The following is a 17,818-nucleotide window of genomic DNA, read 5'->3' as shown; positions in this document are numbered from 1 at the left end:
GAGCTTCCCAGCTAATAGCGGGGGGGGTGGGGGTGGCTGTAACAAGTCACATAAACTATCTAGATAAAATTTCAAACTCTAGTCAAGCTGTTAACTTCCAGCATTAATGTCATTGGAAGGTGAAATAGTTCTTCTATAGTAAGGTTACCACAAAGTGGATGCAGTCTTTCACTTGTGGATTTACAACTGACAGTATTTTAATAGTGCCTGTGAATCTCTAGGTTTTCTGTGGTGTTAAATTCACAGAGGTTGAGACCACACTTGTGCCTGTGATGGAGGTATAGGAAGAGTGGTACATAGTGTTACACACTGACATTTGAGACTGCTGTTTTACGATGGATTAAAGGTGTATCTGTTAAATGTGTATTGGCTGACAATTCTTGTTGCTGAATGAAACTTCATTCTTACATAAGTATAGATAAAACAACTTAGGGATTCCTGAAATCTTGCTTGTGTCTTGGGTACTGGCCTTCATTAACTTCTCTGTGGTCCTCCAATGGATATAGTCATTCTCTTATGAGGCACCTGTATTTATTACAGACGGCAAAAAGTATATTTGTCAATGCATTTAATGCTAAAACCAGGACACAGCCTCAGATGTCATCAGTATGTGCACTTCACATGTACACTTCTTATTGTATTTGGGAAAATGTTTGAATTTTGTCACAACTTCAAACCTGGGGAGAAGTCCCCGCAGCAGTGTTCAGGTATCATACATCTGACCTGTCTTTCTGCTAGTTCTGGGCTATCTGTGCCAGTGATGATGAGTTCTGAGACTCAGACATGCCAGTGGCTTGCCATTCTGTCAAAGGGAGTGGTGTGGCAAAAGAAACAGCGTTCAACAAAGTCCTGTATGCAAGTAATTCCCCTAGCACCAGTCTTGTCAATGCCAAAGGACCTGTAGGTGGATGATGAGCTATTTGGTAGCAAGTTTGTTGCAGACCCTCAACAGCAGTCCATATTCAGTCTCAGTTTTTTAGTTAAACTTGATGTGCCTGGGCAATCTAGGTGTATTTCAGATCCTTCTTCTACCCGTTAGGCAGAATGGTCCAGACTGTACGCAGACTTTTCTGGTGGCCTGACTTAGCCTTAGCCATTCAGGAGCCCTTTGTCCTGATCAATCTTTTTCCTTCTTTTAGGCTTATTGGTAGTGGGTTAAACTGTAAATAATGGGCTCCCCTTAAGAGCAATGACTAGCTGTATGACATTCTACTAGAAGGATCAACAGAGACTAAATGAAGAGCACTTGAAAGGGTAGGAACTTGCAGGAGGCTGAACTCCCCAGGCTGACTTGAGTTTATTAATTTTTTTTTTTCATAATTGAGGCTAGCTTTCCCCTAAGTGGAACAGTTTGTTCTTGAACTACCTAGTGTGTTTGAATTCATATCAGCTCTTTCCAGGGAAAATTTCTGTGTACAGAGTCCTATTTTGTAGATGACAATCTCAGATTTCAGATCTTTCTGGGCGACTGTTATTACTGCTCTTTTTCAGGGTCAGTCCAACTCAAAGGAGCACAAGCCTAAGTTAATCTAAGGCTTTCTAGCCAGCTGCTGCTTCTGATATTCCCAGTGTGAAAAAAGAGTCAGATTTTGGACCTTCAGCATAGGCCTTTTTCTTGTCCATGTTCTGTAGTAACAAGTCCCACAGAATAATAAGGGGTAGACTCAAATAACTCTTACCAGCATCTTCATTCAAGCTTCCAGATATAACATCTGGAGTGTAGTGAGGGTTGAAGGCTATCTTCTGAGTGGAGACAGTAGTCAGCTGAGTCCTGAAGGTAATTCTTACAGCTACAGACATTACCCTAACACTGTTTTGTCCCCAGTCTCTCTTACCCATCCTCTTTCAAGAACAGCTCAGGAAAGGTTAGTAGACAGTTCAGTATATTTTGTTAGAGCAAACAGATCCCCGTTATCTTGGAAGGAGGGGTTTTCCTAGTAGAAAAAGGAGGAGACTGATCCTATTTTGAATCTGCACGACTTGTATGCAAGGTAAAGTTTGGTGTTGTGACTTCAGCCAAGATGATTGAAAATAATGATTCTTTTCTTAATATTTGGGCCCTTGGGGACATAAGTCAAGCTGTAAAATATAGTTATGGACAGGATAGCTCCTGCTTAAGGGTCAGTGTCAGTATGTGCTTTGAACAGCTTTGGCCATAGCCTGTCACTAGAGAAGAGTGTGTCATCTTAAGTAAGCTAACTAAAGAAGTCTGTAGGGAGTGATATTTTCATAGAATCATGGAAAGGAAGGGAAAAGACCTTTAAGATCGAGTCCAACCATTAACCTAACACTGCCAAGTCCACCGCTAAACCATGTCCCTAAGCATCATGTCTGTATGTTTTTTAGATTCCTCCAGGGATGGTGACTCAACCACATCCCTGGTCAGCCTGTTCCAGTGCCTGATAACCCTTTTGGTGAAGAAATTTTTCCTAATATCCAACCTAAACCTCCCTTGGTGCAACTTGATGACACTTCCTCTTGTCCTATTGCTTCTTACCTGGGAGAAGAGACTGACCCCCACCTCACTACAACCTCCTTTCAAGTAGTTGTGGAGAGCGATAATGTCTCCCCTCAGCCTCTTTTTCTCCAGGTTAAACAACCCCAGTTCCCTCAGTTGTTCCTCATAAGACTTGTTCAGGAGACCTTTCACCAGTTTTGTTGCTCTTCTTTGCATATAAAGTTTCAAGCTAGTGACCATTTTCCCAGTTTTATTCTGTTTCTTGATAAACCACAGGAAACCTTAGCAGATGTTTGGCAACAAGCTCTTGCTCATTGATTCATGTTCATTGAAATAGTAGACTATTTGTTACTGCCCTGTCTGTGGTTCCTTTATTAAGGTGCAATTTCACATTATACCTTGTCTAGCCTAACTATCTGTCAGCTATCTCCTGTCAGCTTCCCTTTTTCTTCCTTCTCTGTATATTCCTGACTCTTGCCTTGGATAAGATCTAGTGATCCTGCAGTCAGAAGGTGAGTCAGATGAACTCTCTGGTCTGACTGAAAGCAAATACATCAACACTCCTGTCATATCAAGAATTTGATCCAGCTTGTGGCTGCATGATGGGCAGATCAGAAGCAAGAGAAGCAGCAGGAGTTCATGTTTGGGGGAAGTTGGAGAGAGTGGTAATTTGACAGCCATAAGTTATGCTGATCTGGATGTGGCAGAGATGCATCCTTAGGTTAATATTTATGTCCCTAGGTCAGGATGTTGGCTTGCATATTGACCTGTTGCATGGTTCACATATGAATGTGTGCTCAGTCTGCATCTCTAAACAGCAGCGTAGCCACATTTGGGAGGCAGACGAGGTCATATGAAATGGGCAGTGGAAGACTGGTTCTGCTGTGATGTGCCCTTCCAGTATAACTAAGACTTTTGAAACCTTCAGTTCCTAAAATTGCAGATTGGCAACAGGTTCCTCCTTATGGGTGCCAGACATGTGCAGGTGGATGAGGGGAAGGGACTGTCATGCCAACAGGCCAGAGTTCAGAGTTTGAGGAGGCCTTGGCAGGGTTTTGCTGCTGTATGTCTGCAGTTGTCATTTACAGGTGATAATCTTCAATATATACAGTGATCTTTCCACCTCTGTGCTTGAAAGCTGTTTGGTCTCTTCCTAGTGTACAGTTCAACTGATCTAACTGCTGACAGGTCTGTATGTTAGGTTTGGGTTGCCCCTCGTTGGCCAAGATAGTCCTGGGAGCTCTAGGAGCTGTCAAAGGGAATGTTAAATTTGCCTGCTAGATGTGCTGACACAGCAGAAACGTGCTGTCTGAAACAGTCCTTCCTTTGCTTCACATCTTAAATGGTGGGTGTCTGTCACTAGAATGCATGCTGTCTCTTAAGAAGTGTCAGTAGTATCAGCTTTTCCTACACAGAGTATTTGTCTGGGTAAAGGTTTTTATTTTTTTTTTATCCTCATGCTCAAGCAGATCCTTCTCAGGTCAGGTGTTCCTTAGTCTGCTTTTAGATTATATTGCCCTTTTAATACCAGGGCGATATTTCATAAGTTCAGTTAAGGCCTACCAAACAGTTATTTTGGCTGTTCTTTCACAGACTTGATGTTTTTTCCTGCTCTGGTACTCACTCGTTCATGTGGAGCTTGGCTGGAGCTTTAGATATTTGATTTTACTGAATCTTACGTCAGCAATCTGAGCCTTTTAAGAGTGATCTTAAGACTTATTTGCACTGTAGTTGTGCTATAATGACAGCTAGAAAGTGTCCTGGTGAACTGAGGGCTTGCAGCGTGTAAAAAGAGGAACTTCTAAGCTCCTATCATAAAATAAATCAGGTATGTAATTAGCTTGTTCCTGGTTTTACTATATGGTGATATTAAGGGAAAAACCTTAAAGGGTCATCTTTCATAGGAGAGCTGTCTAATTTTATTAACCAGTTAACTGTGGCTTTTTCCATGTCTTCCAAACAAGCATCATTGAAGAACTGTGGGAGCGTCTTGTATCTGTAGAAATTCTGGCCTCAGCCAAAAAGAAACCCCTAAGCGTGGGGCTTCCTCATACTAAAGGCAGGGCACATTAATAGTATTTTATTCCTAAGCATTTTCAGTGTTGAAAACAGATATAAGCACAATTTTTAAATGTTTATTTTAAATTGTTCTCTGACCCCGTGGATGTGCTTGAGTCATATACATACGAAATGGTGTTCTTTGTGAGCAGTATCTAGTTTGATCATGCTTCTTCTTTCTTTGCTGCTATGTTTAAATATATGGCAGTATAGCCTTAATCACCTTTCAGTTTCTGATGTCTCATAATGAATGTTTTTAATTTTGGTGTACAAGCAATGTAGCATGGATCTGCCTTTGAACTCCTGACCTGATAACTTAGTGGATTTCTTCTCCCCCCCCCGCCCCCCCCCCCACCAAAAATGAGAGTGTGGGGCTTTGATCTCTATTCTTGGTGAAAGGATCTAGTGAGAGAAGAGATTCCCAGGTTCTGTATGTGCAACTCTGCCATAACTGTTGGTGTAGCAGTAGTTTCTTCCTTTACACCTATTTGATAGCAGGCATTTTTGGTATATCAGTCACCCAGGCTGATAAAAATAACATCCTCTATAAATCATTTTCCTTCTGGTCTTTGAAGGCGTGACTACTGATTGATTTGCTTCTGGAAAAGTCTTCCAAGAAGCTTCAGACTTGACAAATTCCTTCTCCATAAGAGCTTCTGTTACTCTGTGTTCATTTTCTGGTTCTAAGACCATAGCTAGTAGTAGTTGTGAAGTTTGTGTTGTCCTGGAGTAAAAGCTCAAATCTTTCTGAAGGCATTCTCAGATGAAACTTCTTAGCTGCAAGATCTCCTTCTCTGTCCTAGTGCTGAAGAGACCCAGCATGTGTATGAGTCCTATACTGGCATTGCTGTCTTGGAAACTGCAACTTCAGGGCCACAGCTGATTCTCTGCAGTATTGCTCATCCCTGTCTTCATTCTGTCTCCTCTGGCTTAACCTCCTTTTTGAGACTGAGAAACCAAAACTGCATTGAGTATTTAAGATGCTGTTACGTGATGGGAGTGTACATTGACAAAATACTATTCTCTGTTTTATTTGTTCCTTTCTTAATGTGCTCTACTTAACTATTGAACTGTGGTTTCCAAAGAATTACCTATTATAACCCAGATCTTTAGTTGCTGAGTGGTGACAATTGCACTTTTAATTCTGCATGTAAAATTCAAGATTTTATTTTCCAACATGTATCATTTTGTCCACATTACATAAACAGAATGGTGGATGATGTTCATTCTGTCTGTGAGGCCCTTCTGCAGCTATTGGACTTATAACTTAGATGATATTATTTGGTTCAATGTTTGCTTAAAATGCTGGACTGCCTTTTTCAGTACTAACACACTGACATGTCTTTGAAGTTGGAAGACCAAACATGGAACATGTGGTATTTGGTCTTGCATGAAATAGTAATCTGTAAGCTAGTAGGAGAATTATTGCTCCTTTTTAAAGTGTTACTATGAGATGACCTAATAAAGGTAGTCTAAATACCTTCATGTATGTTCTCCCTTCCCATTATACACCTAAACCAAAAGAAAATTCCAGTACAGGTACAATGTACCTTTATGATATGAAATACAAAATAAGCTTTATTGTGACCATTGAAGATTTTCAAAACTAAAATAATTTGCTTTCTCCAAGATGATAACTTTTCACAGACCGTATTTGTACAATAGTCAGTCCTTCATGTATCTTGAGCATGGAGTTTATAGTTAGTGTTTCAGCCACTAGTCCCTGATGAAAGGAAAGCTTGAAAGTTTAGCTCTTAAACAAGGACACAACTCCTGCTCAAGAAGTAGTACAATTCAAGTAGCTGGGTGTTGGGAAGGTATGTTGGAAAATATTACTTTGTACTTATTGGTAACTGGTCACTGTTCACCAGGACCAGGTAGACTTTTTCTCTGAATTACTTACTGTTATGAATTTTCTAAAATTCTAACTTATTCTGGTTTTGGAGCCAGTCTGTTTCTTGTTTCCAATACCTCATGATCCATGGTACTTCCTTTATAATTGTGGGATCTTACACTTTTTAAGTTGTCTTGTAAATCTGTAAGCAAGGACTAGTGAAGGTCTCTGTCTTCAGTGTGAAAGTCAGCCTGGGGGCTGGGATATTAATGTCTTCAGTGCATCCCATAACTGTTGAAATCCAGATTCTGTGGAAAAATATTTTCTGTATGGAGAAATGCAAGAACCTGGAAATTGCTTTTATCAAGCACACTGGTATCTGCATGTACGTTCTTGATAATTAAGAAGCACTCCATTTAGAAACACAGAGTAAAAATCTTACCTATGTGTCAGTGCTCGCATGTTAGTATGGTAGAAGATAAGTAATACACTAATTTAAAAATTGTGATGCTTCAGTGGATTAAATGGTATGCTAAGGAAATGAAAGTTCAAAAGGATTCTTTGGTTAGGGATATCTTAAACTGACTTTTAGCATAATTTGATTGCTGGTTGAAATGCTTGCAAATACGTAACAGTCTTTGTTTAATACTTAACTGAAAAATTTTTTTAGCACATTAGGTAGAATCATCAAAGTGACCCAAGAAGTGATTGACTACAGGGCCTGGATTAAAAAGAAGTGGGGGAGCAAAATTAATTTATCACCTGAACTTGGTAGGTATAGCAGGAATCTTTGAAACCAACTTAAATTTTTTTCTTGAATTTGATGTAATTCAAAATACTCATGCCTTGAAATTAATCACTTTCAGAAATGTAGGAAAAAATAAAAGGAATTTGTAACTTTCTAACCCAAGACTAGTTTTCTCTGAGCCTGTTTTTCAATTAGCTTGTTAAACTGCAGCTCTTCTTAGGCTTCAAGGCCCATGTGTTTGTATTCTGTGCTCTTAAATGATACTTATGTTTTCTGTTAACAGATAATAGGTTGAAAATGAGAGACCAGATAGCTCCGTGCAATGGAGAACAGCAACAGAACAGAGACTCTGAACCATCTTACAACCAACGCTTGGCTTTGTCATTGGCTAGTACACAACAGTTATCCTCTGGCTCATCTGCCTCTTCTGTATCATCACTCTCCGGCAGTGACATTGTAAGCTTTTTCTTTTCATGGGTTAAACTAATAAGAGGCAGAGTTTGTCATACTCTTCAAAGCCTCAACTGATTCAACAGCGGTTAATGTGATACTATCCCTAAGCTGCTACAGCAAATTAATAGCTTCCCCTGCTCAGAAAAATTACTGAAATCAAATATTTTTTCATTAAATTAAATGGGTCTTAATTCCATCCTAAATCTTCGGTACTCTTTGTGGTAGTAGTTAGATGTAATAAAATATAAAACCCCAAGTTAACAGTAGCTAATTAAGTAGAAGAATAAAACATATCTTCATAGATCTTCCTGTCAAGCAAAATCTCCCATTGTCAAATTCTGGTCCTCCCCGGCCCTGACCAAATTGAACATAGAATGTCATATTGTGCTGTGAAGGTGAATAATTTTCCTTACTATTTTCAGCCAAGCAGTCAGTTCATGTTTTAATGGTAATGGGGCCCTCATATGTTAAAGTCCTTGCTGTCAGCTTCCTTGTTTGGAAGTACAGTTTGAAAGTAATTGCTGGGCTTTATTGTAATTTCCTGGAAGAGGAGACTGTAGTCTCTTTAGGTATGTTCCCAGACTCTTAAGATTCTATAAGGTGTTTTTGTTTTGGTATTGAGTTAAATCGACGTGAAATTGGGCAACGCAAATTATAAAGCACAAAACTGCATTGCATGGCAAGAGGTGCTCATTATAAATCTACTGAAGCATTCTGTGCTAGGTAGAGGTATTGACTGGAACAAGATGTAATAATCAGTTAACTACAATAGTGAATAACTGGATGATGCCAAGAGAGGTCCAAGTACCTGTTTCTTGACTGCTTTCAAAAACTAGTCAAATATGGAATTAAAAGTTGGGAATTGTCCCCCATTAATTTTTTATTGAATACAAGCGCTTTCTTTATATGTTCTGGTTGCTTTCTGTAATTCCTTTACGTTACTGAATTTCCTGTGTTGAAATGTCTTTTCAATCCACTTTCAGTAAATATGGTAAATGCTTTAGTTGCACCATCTGGCTAATGGAAAAAGAACAGCATGATGCTTGCCAGTGATACTACTAGCCATGCTCCTGGTTTGAGTATGTCAAAGATTTTGGTGTAGTAAGTTTTATGAGAAAATCCAAGTATTTGCTTGATATTGTGCACTCCCAACGTAATGGGTGGTGAGTAGTTACGACCTCCCCTTAGTCCCTTTTTGCCTGGCGTTGAAGATGAAATTTCATTGCCTGATGCCAGAGAAATTAATGAAAAGTTAAAAGGAAGCTCTCAAAAAGAAAGACCTGCAATCAGCTTGGGCATCCACAAAGTAAATGGAAATGCTACCCTTTTTAACAAAATAAAGCCTTATGCCCATGTGCTTGTGACAGACCCTAGTTTAAGCCCTGGTCATTTATTGGTATTATGTCCTTAGTAGACTGCCAGCATGTTATCTTAATTTGAAATGGAATGGCACGTTTCTGACAAATAACTGATGAGTTCATCCTAATCACACTTGGATATGTGAGGATGAGCAAGTTCTGGTTGAGCAGTCCTGGTTGAGTCGAAGAGGCTATCTGTGGCATGATCTGGCATAATAAGATGCTTAGTTTCCAGCAGAGGAACATCTAGCATGTGTGACAACTGGTATTTGTGCAAAAACTGCTGGTGCACTGTAAATGGGTATGATGCAGTGAACTTGGGTACCAGCTTCAGAACAAGGGAATATGAATATGGCACATCTCATCACTGTAGAGTTATATGTAGTGTTAGCTCTGATCTTGTGGAAGGATTGTTCAGGAATGATTCTGTATTTGTTTAAAGTTAAATCTTCTGAACTTCTCTGATACTGAAGACATGAAAGCAAGGTATAGATTATAAAGAAAATGCAGGAGACGGGGAGATTCTAGATTGACAGTTTGCTGATCTCTTCCCAAATAAGTAAGGTTTTATTTTAATAGCAAAATATTTATCCCTACGATGTCACTGTTAACCTTAAGCACAAGCTCTGTGTCAAGACACTGTTTCTGGAGATGCATTTTGCATGACAGCAGAATATCTTTTGCTGTGTATCAACTACAAGATCCTAGCTGTCAAACTAGAGGGACTTGATAGTGTATTTGCTTTTCAATTTACTGCTAAAGTTTCACTGGTAATAGTGATCAGCTGCACCTTGACCTTTCAGAGATCTGCCTACCAATATAACTGAAGTCAACTTACATATGTTGAGGAAGAGGAAATGGGCTTCTACTGAAGTTAAAGTATTCCAGCCATCCACTCTAGCACGGAGTTAGCTATATTCTGAAGTCATCACATCACTGTACACCAGCCATAACTCTTGAGGCCTTGCGTATATTCGTCAGTGTGTCCTGGAAGCAGTATTGGCAGTATATATTAAGTGTGCAAGCATTATCAAAGCAGTGCAGTATTGCTCTTAGGGATCCTAGAATTTTTATTAAACCCTATAGTTTAATAGTTGCTTGTAACAGTAGTTAGTTTAGTTGGTTGTAATACAGCATGCTGTATGGTGTTTAAAGATTTGCTTCCTTGAAGTTCTAGCAGCATTACAGATTTTGCCTTCTTCTGTAAATATGGCTTAGCAGCTGAATAGACAAGACTCCTGGCATCTTGGACTTACGGGCGCTTCAGAGATAGCAATGGTTATAGATTTGTTCCAGCAGCCAGAGAACAGGTGTCAGAATAGAACAATAAAAAAAGCAGCAGTTTTTTTTCTGGAGACCGGATTGGCATAAACCAGAGATAACACTTAGAAGTCAGCCTCTTGACTCTTGTACATACTCAGAAAAAAGGAAGTGTAGGGATACAAGAGCTTAAAGTTACTACCCTGAGTTCTTCCCATCCCTGCTACTGCTTTCCTTCCTTCGGGGACCATACTGATGGTAACCTTCTGAAGATGAGAACTTGTGTACCACTGAGGAACAAGAGAACTGCCTCCTTTAAGGACAGCCTTGTCTCTCCCCGTATGTTTTAGATGTATATGCTTTTCCTCAGTATACCGCCTCAAATTCAGGAGGATGATTGCTTTCATCTCTGCATGTCCAGGACTAGCTTGTGGGGGAACATACTTCTGGGCCACTGTCTGCGCAGCCCAAAAGTAAGAACTGGATCTAATGAGACTAAATCATAGTTTGTACAAGAAGTACCCTTTTATGGGTTTTCCAAGGCAGCAAAGCTATTTGCAAAATGCCTTATGCTAGCACTATTTGGCTGATGAAATTCTAGTTGTGCTGTCTTTCATAAGTGTGCTAGCAAGCTGTGAAATCTTAGTCACAAAAGAAAGTTTTCGTAAGGACCAGTAAATTTCAGATCAAAGACTGTGTAGAAGAGAAATCTGTCTTCTGGTATCACTATTGTTATTATTGAGATAGCTGTTCAGTTTATGGGTTTGTCTTACTGTACATGTCAATACAGAGCTCTGACTCTTCCACTGGCACTTCTGTGTAGTTCCTTGCAAAATACCAAGTACTAAAGTTCCTGCCTTGTTACCTCATCTCTGTGAAGCATATAAATATTAGTGATCAGGAGCAAACTGAGGAACACATAGAAATAAACTTATGGACGCAAGGAATCTGATCATCAGAACGTATTTGACTGCACATACATCTTTCTGGAATCTGTTAATTATCAAACTGATCTATGTAGTAAGTCTTTTCTCAGTGAAGTATTCTGCTGTGCAGGTATTTAAAATGCCATATGCTGCCCTGACAAAAAGGCAGTATGTATTCTTCACTTACTCATGCCAACAGGTAAGTTGCAAAATGCCACACATTCCAAAATGATCCAACAAATGTTGAAGTGAATAATGGAAGATGCTTTATAAATATCTTTGCCATCAATGACAGTGCAAAGCGTGTGAGTTTTTACACTATGGGAGGAAGAGTCATGCTGTTCCACAATAGAAAATAAGCCTTTGGCATTAGGAAATCTCACTTTAACCTTCATACTGAGTTAAGTGATTGTTATGAGAATCTGAAACTAGATGAAATGAGCTATGTTTGCCCCCAGCTCTGTGCTTGTTCTGGCTAGTTGCAGATGTCAGTCTGAACTTAAGCAGTGACCAAATTCCTCTTGAAAATGCCTTTTTATCCCCCCCCCGCCCCCACCTCCTGGGTGCTTTTTTGTTTTGAACCTGCACTCTGTAACTGGTGACCTGGATTTCTTGTTGCTTAAACATTGTGGAAAGCTGCTTTTTATTAGCTCAGGAAGTCCTAAAGTAATGCTGAAGAATATCTGCTGCCTGATCAACAGTCTCTGCCAAGTAAAAAATAGTCCTAGGTATGGTTTTGCAGTCTCATTTTCGTCTGGTATAATTCCTGGTGCTAAGTATGCTCCACAGTTATGAGGCTGTTATGCCAAATAAAGCATAGCATTTTACGTGACAGTGATACCTCCATATCAGTAACAGATGTAATGGCTCATAGGAAAGTTTTAAAGCTCTTTTCTGGATATATAATCTCATATCCAGTCCAGCACAGAATCTCAAAGTTGTCTGTTAGAAGTTTGGATCTAAGAAATTTCATACACCTTATCTTAGTGTTTCTGGTGATAATGTTCTTTGGGCTTCTATGACAAGATTATTTTGTGAAGAGTTCTCAGTTCTCAAGACCATGCAGTCACGTCCAGGTAGTTGAAGTTTCAGCGAACAAGATACCTGTGTAGTCTAGTTTGGGGGAGAACACAATCCTTGCCTCTATTTTACTTCTTGGCATTTATACTATGCTTTTTCAGACTGTTCTTGTAATTTCAGCTGTCGCTATTGCTGTTGAGGCTTTATAACAACCTTTCATCAGAATGTCAGTGCTTGATCTGCCTGCCATTCTGCCCCCATCAGCTAGGGGATATGCCGAGCAGTGTCTTAAGTGTTTCGTGGAACACGTCTTTTCACTGTCTTCAAGTATTACATATTCAGTACTTTGATTGGATGCTTACATTGTGAAAGTAGTATACAAATATGACTGATAAGACTAATACTCATTATTCCTATCATTCTGCTGAATGCATACAGGATCCACACTGACTTTGGAACTGTTGCTTGCTCTGCAGTAATTGTGGATTAGTACTTGAACTCAACATGCTTAATGAAGTTACCACCATCTCTCCTTCTTTCCTGTTAGTCAAAGACTGTGAAATTTCAGCTTATTAGAAGGAACTGTTGTACTTCCCTATTCACAGATAGAGGTGATAGAGTATATGACATACCTTGTCCTGATAAATGTTGCTTTTTTTAAAGTAATTAAATTTGCAGGTGTAAGGCATGTGTTTATCTGCAGCAGAGGGACAGACACTACATAATAGTTACTGTAACAGCACTTCCTGTAGTCTTGTTAAATCTGTCTTAATGGTTATGATTAATTTGTAGAGTTCCAGTTGAAATTGTGTGTGTGGAGAGGGGGCAGAAGGGGGTGGCCTAACAAAATTCTCAGTCTGAGAGCAAGATTTTCTCCCTTCTTTCTACATGCCTGAATATTCTCATGTCCTAACCAAAGTAATAATTCAAATATGTGTATGGATAGCTGATCATCCTTTTGTAGAAGAATGCAGATTCTATCTTACTCTTTTCCCCTTCCTGAACAAATAAGAGGCAAGAACTTTAAGTAGGCCTCTTACATCTTTCTTTAAAGCTTAAGTGACTTGCAGCCAGCTTGTCTCCAAATAAAGCAGGGGCAACTCTGAGCACGCAGACACAGACAACCTGGTGTTACCAGGGAAAAGCATTTGATTGACATTTGATTTGGATCATTTAAGAGTTTAAGCCCCAAATCCTTTAAAACTCTACTCTTTTCTCCTATTATTGTTGTGCAGGTTACTGACAGTTTCTGTGGACCAGAGGGGAACAAATTTTTCTAGTACAGGTTTTGCCTATTTTTCACCATGTAGTCCCCACATTTCTTTTTGTGTTTCTAACCCGTATCTCTGACCATGTGCTGTTGTATACTGTCTTATGCTCTCCTTCAGTTCTTCTGTCTCAGTTGCTTGAGCAGTCTTTTATCTGTATCCACTTGAAGTAAGTATAAATTTCTGCAAAGCTGCAGGAGGCACAGTTTCGAGCACAAAATTATAAAGTAATTTTATTTAATAACAAGTATTCTAAGCAGCAAAGGGTACAGAAGGAATGTGTACATCAGCAAGTAAAATTGGATTTTACTGCTATGATGTCAGTGAAGCAAGGAGAGAAGCACACAGTTTTGTAAAAGTCAAGCTCAGACTACTTTCTGATGCCAAAGGCTAGTCCTGTTCTTGCCATATCTTAATATTCCCTCCCCTGAAATAAAACAGAGGTACCTAAGCCATTTTAGGATGGAAGAAAACCTAAATTCAGTATTTATATTCTAGTATGGTATATGTTCAGCTTACATAATGAGTCCTATAATTGAGTGCTTAACTTGAAAAACATGAAATATTACTGTACTCTTAATACAGACCAATTGAAAGCCTGTGAAATGAAAGTATTAGGGCTAAGAAAGGAAATTTGAAATGACGCACTTCTGGGACTTTTTTTTTATTTAAGATGGCTTATCTGAAATATAGTGAGTATCGATAAAACATGGAATAAGCCCACAGTCAGGCCTGGCAGCATATGGGGTGAGGTTAAAGGGGTACTGTGCTTGTATTTAATCTTGGTAGATACTAATTAGATTACATTTTTAGTTGTCTTTCTGTAAAATTAACACTAATGCTTTTGGAGGATGCATATTTTTCATTTTGCTTGTGTATTCTGTATCTCTTCTTTCACTTTCCCCTCCTGTAAGCACAATGACTGAGATATTTTCCTTTTGTAATGCAGTTGACCTAAAGGCAGAAAAATCAATCGATTGTGTCTTACTCAAGACTGTTTGTATTGTTTATAGGCTGGCAAATGGAAATGGTACAACTGCATTGATGTAAATTCTCTACCCTGTGACCTCCCATAGAAGGAGAAATTTTGTTCCTTTCAATTCTACTGTATTTACACCATAGTTAAAGTTATGGCTCCACCTACCAAAAAGGGAAATGGCACAAGGTGATGTGGAAGAAATGAGATGTGGGGGGGGTATAATCCATGAAATCACTTTGGAAGCATGTTGATTTACTGAGCAGAGTTAAGTATGCTGGGGCTAAAACCATTCAAGTGAGAACATGCACTGAAGTTCTGTTCTTGCACGTGGCCCCAAACTATGAAATGTCTGAAGTTTTCTGGTGTTGCTTTATGCTCCAAGGAGCGTGGTTTTACACTTTTACCAAGCCAATCCAGTAGTTAGATGTTCTTGCTAGGGATGTTTCTGTTCACTAGCTGCTCCTGCTTTTCTGCCCTGGTGTTCACCTAATCCTATGATGAGCTGATTCAGAAGGTGAAGCTAGTAAAAAGAGGATTACTATTTCTGTGGTTCACCTCTGTGAATTGGCTCAATAATGTCAAATGCTAATATAGGTATAATGGAGAAGGCCAGAATGGGAAAAGAGGCAAAAGGATTAAGACTGGCAGCAGTTAGCTGTTAAATCACTTTAATTCTAAGAAATGAGAGGAGCACATGAAAAAAACCTGTGTAAAGTGTTAACTATAAACACCAATTTTCTCACTATTTTCAGTTCTTTGCTTTCAAAGATAGAACACAATTTTTACTGAAGTGGTCATTGTTCTCTCAGCTTCCAGCTCCTGAATGTTGTGGGAAAGAGAAAAAAATTGTTTAATTAGTGGCAGAAGTTTGGAGAATAGAAACAGTAAGAACCTTCTTGCCAAGACCTCTGTAGTTCATTCTTGGGAGGTGGGCAGTGGGGTGTAAGAACCCAAATCTGTCACATAAGCAAGAAATTTGCATTCTATTGTTTAAGTTTTGATTTCTGAATACTGACTTCTAGGATAGTTAGACTCTTTTACCACTGGGCCAAAACTTAAACAGACTGAGACTGTGAATTAATCTTCTTAGGCCACTCCAGCTTTTAAAAAAAACATTGTCTTGGAAATTGAAAGCTCTAAAATGGAAGCTGTTGTCAGTCAGTTGAAACTTCTCAACTGACGACTACATGAAACAAAGCAGAAGGCACTGCTTTTTCATGCATTTAGAATCATGGAAAGCAAGCATATGAGTATGATCAAGTGCACATGAAATTCATGGAAACTGAACTGTTGTCTTGATGGATGAATGTACCAGTACAGTTTACCTTGTATCTTAAGCCTTGAGTTATTAATGGAATGGAATAAGCTCTTACAGCCAGACCTAGTTAGTAAGGAGCTTCTGGTAAGTAAATATTGTTTTGCTGATGGGGTCCTGGGACTTTTTATAAAGGGAGATGCATTTTGCAGAAGAGTAAAGGATTTTTTGTTCTTTCCTGATGTCAGGAAGAGAAGTTTGGATTGTAAGATTGCTTCAGCTCTTCATCTTTCATACAGCTGCAGTGTTTCACTGTTTTTGTCTAGACAGAAGGCTAGGGGATCCCACTTCTCAAGCAAAATTTGCAGTTAGATGAGAGATCATCGTTAACACTTGAGTTTCTAGGTCTCTTCCATACTTTATCTTCTTTCTAACATTAAGGTAAATTAAAGAGTCCTCAGTAATCAAGGCTATGAATAATAGAAATCTTCCTTCCAGGTACTAAGTTCTGAGTCAGGAAGTTGAAAGTGGTTTAAAGAGTATGTTTTAAAATGGAAACTTACTGGTAGGATAAACCTGTATCTGGCAGTCTCTCTTTGTTTCCAAAAGCATCTCTTTAGAAGATATTTTCCTTGCAGGATGAGGGACTCTGTATGATTGGCATTCATAGTAGTAGTATTCAAGAGATTGGGAACTTATCTTGGCTCTTAGTGCAGTCATTGTAGCTTTATCCCTAGATTATTTGCTAAAATTGAGTGATCTTACCCCTTTATTTTACATTCATCTTTTTGCAGTGTGATGTCTGTAGCCCTTACCCTAATAAGGGTCAGAGCTTTTGTCTTCCAGATATGGATCTAAAGTGTCAGAGTATTACCTGTGTGCATTTACTTACTTGTAGGTCTTCTGAACTTGTGCAAACTTGAAGCATTACAGATTACACTTAAGAATCCTGTCTAGAAGACCAAATAAGACTTAATCCCTCAGTGTAGGCTGTGCTTGTGGAAAACCAGTTTTGTTCACATTGGGCTCAATTTTCTGGTCACTGAGGTTAACCTTTCAGTTTGAGTAAGAAAGGTAATGCTCTTCACAAAAGGATTTTGATGCTGATAAGTCAGCATATCAATTCCACACAGTAATCCTGTTAGCATTCCAGGATGACCTCAGAAGAGAGATAGAATCTACTTGTATGAGACGTGTATAAGTAAATAACATTGAGGCAGAAGAACATACCTGTTACAAAATTAAAATAAAGCAACACAAGCTTCCTTGTGCTGAAATTTATCTAGTCTCAGTTAAACTGTATGACTTCCTTTTCTTTTCCATCTGCTGCTGCTTCCATACTGGAGTTAACTTTTTATTGCATAAAACCCCTTGGAAATCTTGTAAATGGGAAGTGTCCCATCTAGGTTAGGTCTGTGAATCTTCAGGGGGTCTAATTGTATCTAAGCAGCTGAGAAAGAGTGGAGAGACTAAAACTATTCCTTGGTCAGGTTTGTGAAGGTTGCATCAGAGAAGATAATGCATTGGTTTGGATAGATGGTAAGATCCCCTTTTCCCTCCCATCTGCCTGCTCATGGTTACTTGTGAGCATGCGCAGAAGTTGTCTGTTCAAACTTGACTACTCCTTTATTTTTTTCTCTTTTTATAAGCTTTTTAATAATTCCATGACCAATAGTGTCTAAAGAAACTTCAGCTTAGAAATCCAAGTTTTTGCCCCTGTACCTGACTCTACCACCTACTTAAGAAAGTATCAGCTTCATCTTTGTGGAGACCTTAGCCTGTTCCCATGGCTAATATTCTAAGATTGGGCAAAGGAGAAAAATGCCATCTCATCCAGGCAGTTGACTTTGCATGTGCATACAACTAAGCTTAATTTTTTGATCAGTGCTACAACATGCCCACTGTGAGCATATTTATTAAATGGTAAACATCTGATCTCATAAATAAGACTTAAGTTTCTGCACAGATTCTTGGTACCAGTATGATCTGTCTCTAGTGAATTAATGATGCAAATATCTGAAACTGCTTTGCAAAGGCATTCTGTAACTTTTAGCACTAGTTGACCTAGTAGGAGAGCAGCTCTTTTCTTTTTAGAACTTATTTTTTAGTAAGCACAACTTAGGAGTGGTTGTTCTAATAGCTGACAGTTTTATTGAGGACTGTTTCTACTGTGGGCATTCACTTCAGCTGGGATGCAAGTT

The 17,818-nt window shown here is 39.0% G+C and overlaps 1 protein-coding gene across 5 annotated transcripts in view; it reads left to right on the top strand.

The window, feature by feature from the left end:
• The window catches only part of TENT4A (terminal nucleotidyltransferase 4A), a 62,346-nt gene that overhangs the window by 29,356 nt on the left and 15,172 nt on the right, over positions 1-17,818 (top strand). For all 5 annotated transcript variants that reach the window (XM_075052180.1, XM_075052182.1, XM_075052179.1 and 2 more), the window contains exons 9-10: positions 7,021-7,121; positions 7,382-7,554. In XM_075052180.1, the coding sequence (XP_074908281.1) occupies positions 7,021-7,121; positions 7,382-7,554 (274 nt within the window). The remainder of the gene's footprint in view (positions 1-7,020; positions 7,122-7,381; positions 7,555-17,818) is intronic.

This window comes from Buteo buteo, chromosome 20 (genome assembly GCF_964188355.1).
Source record: "Buteo buteo chromosome 20, bButBut1.hap1.1, whole genome shotgun sequence".
NCBI lineage: Eukaryota > Metazoa > Chordata > Aves > Accipitriformes > Accipitridae > Buteo > Buteo buteo.
The sequence above is the reverse complement of the archived record's forward strand: the minus strand, read 5'-3'. Positions and strand labels throughout refer to the sequence as shown.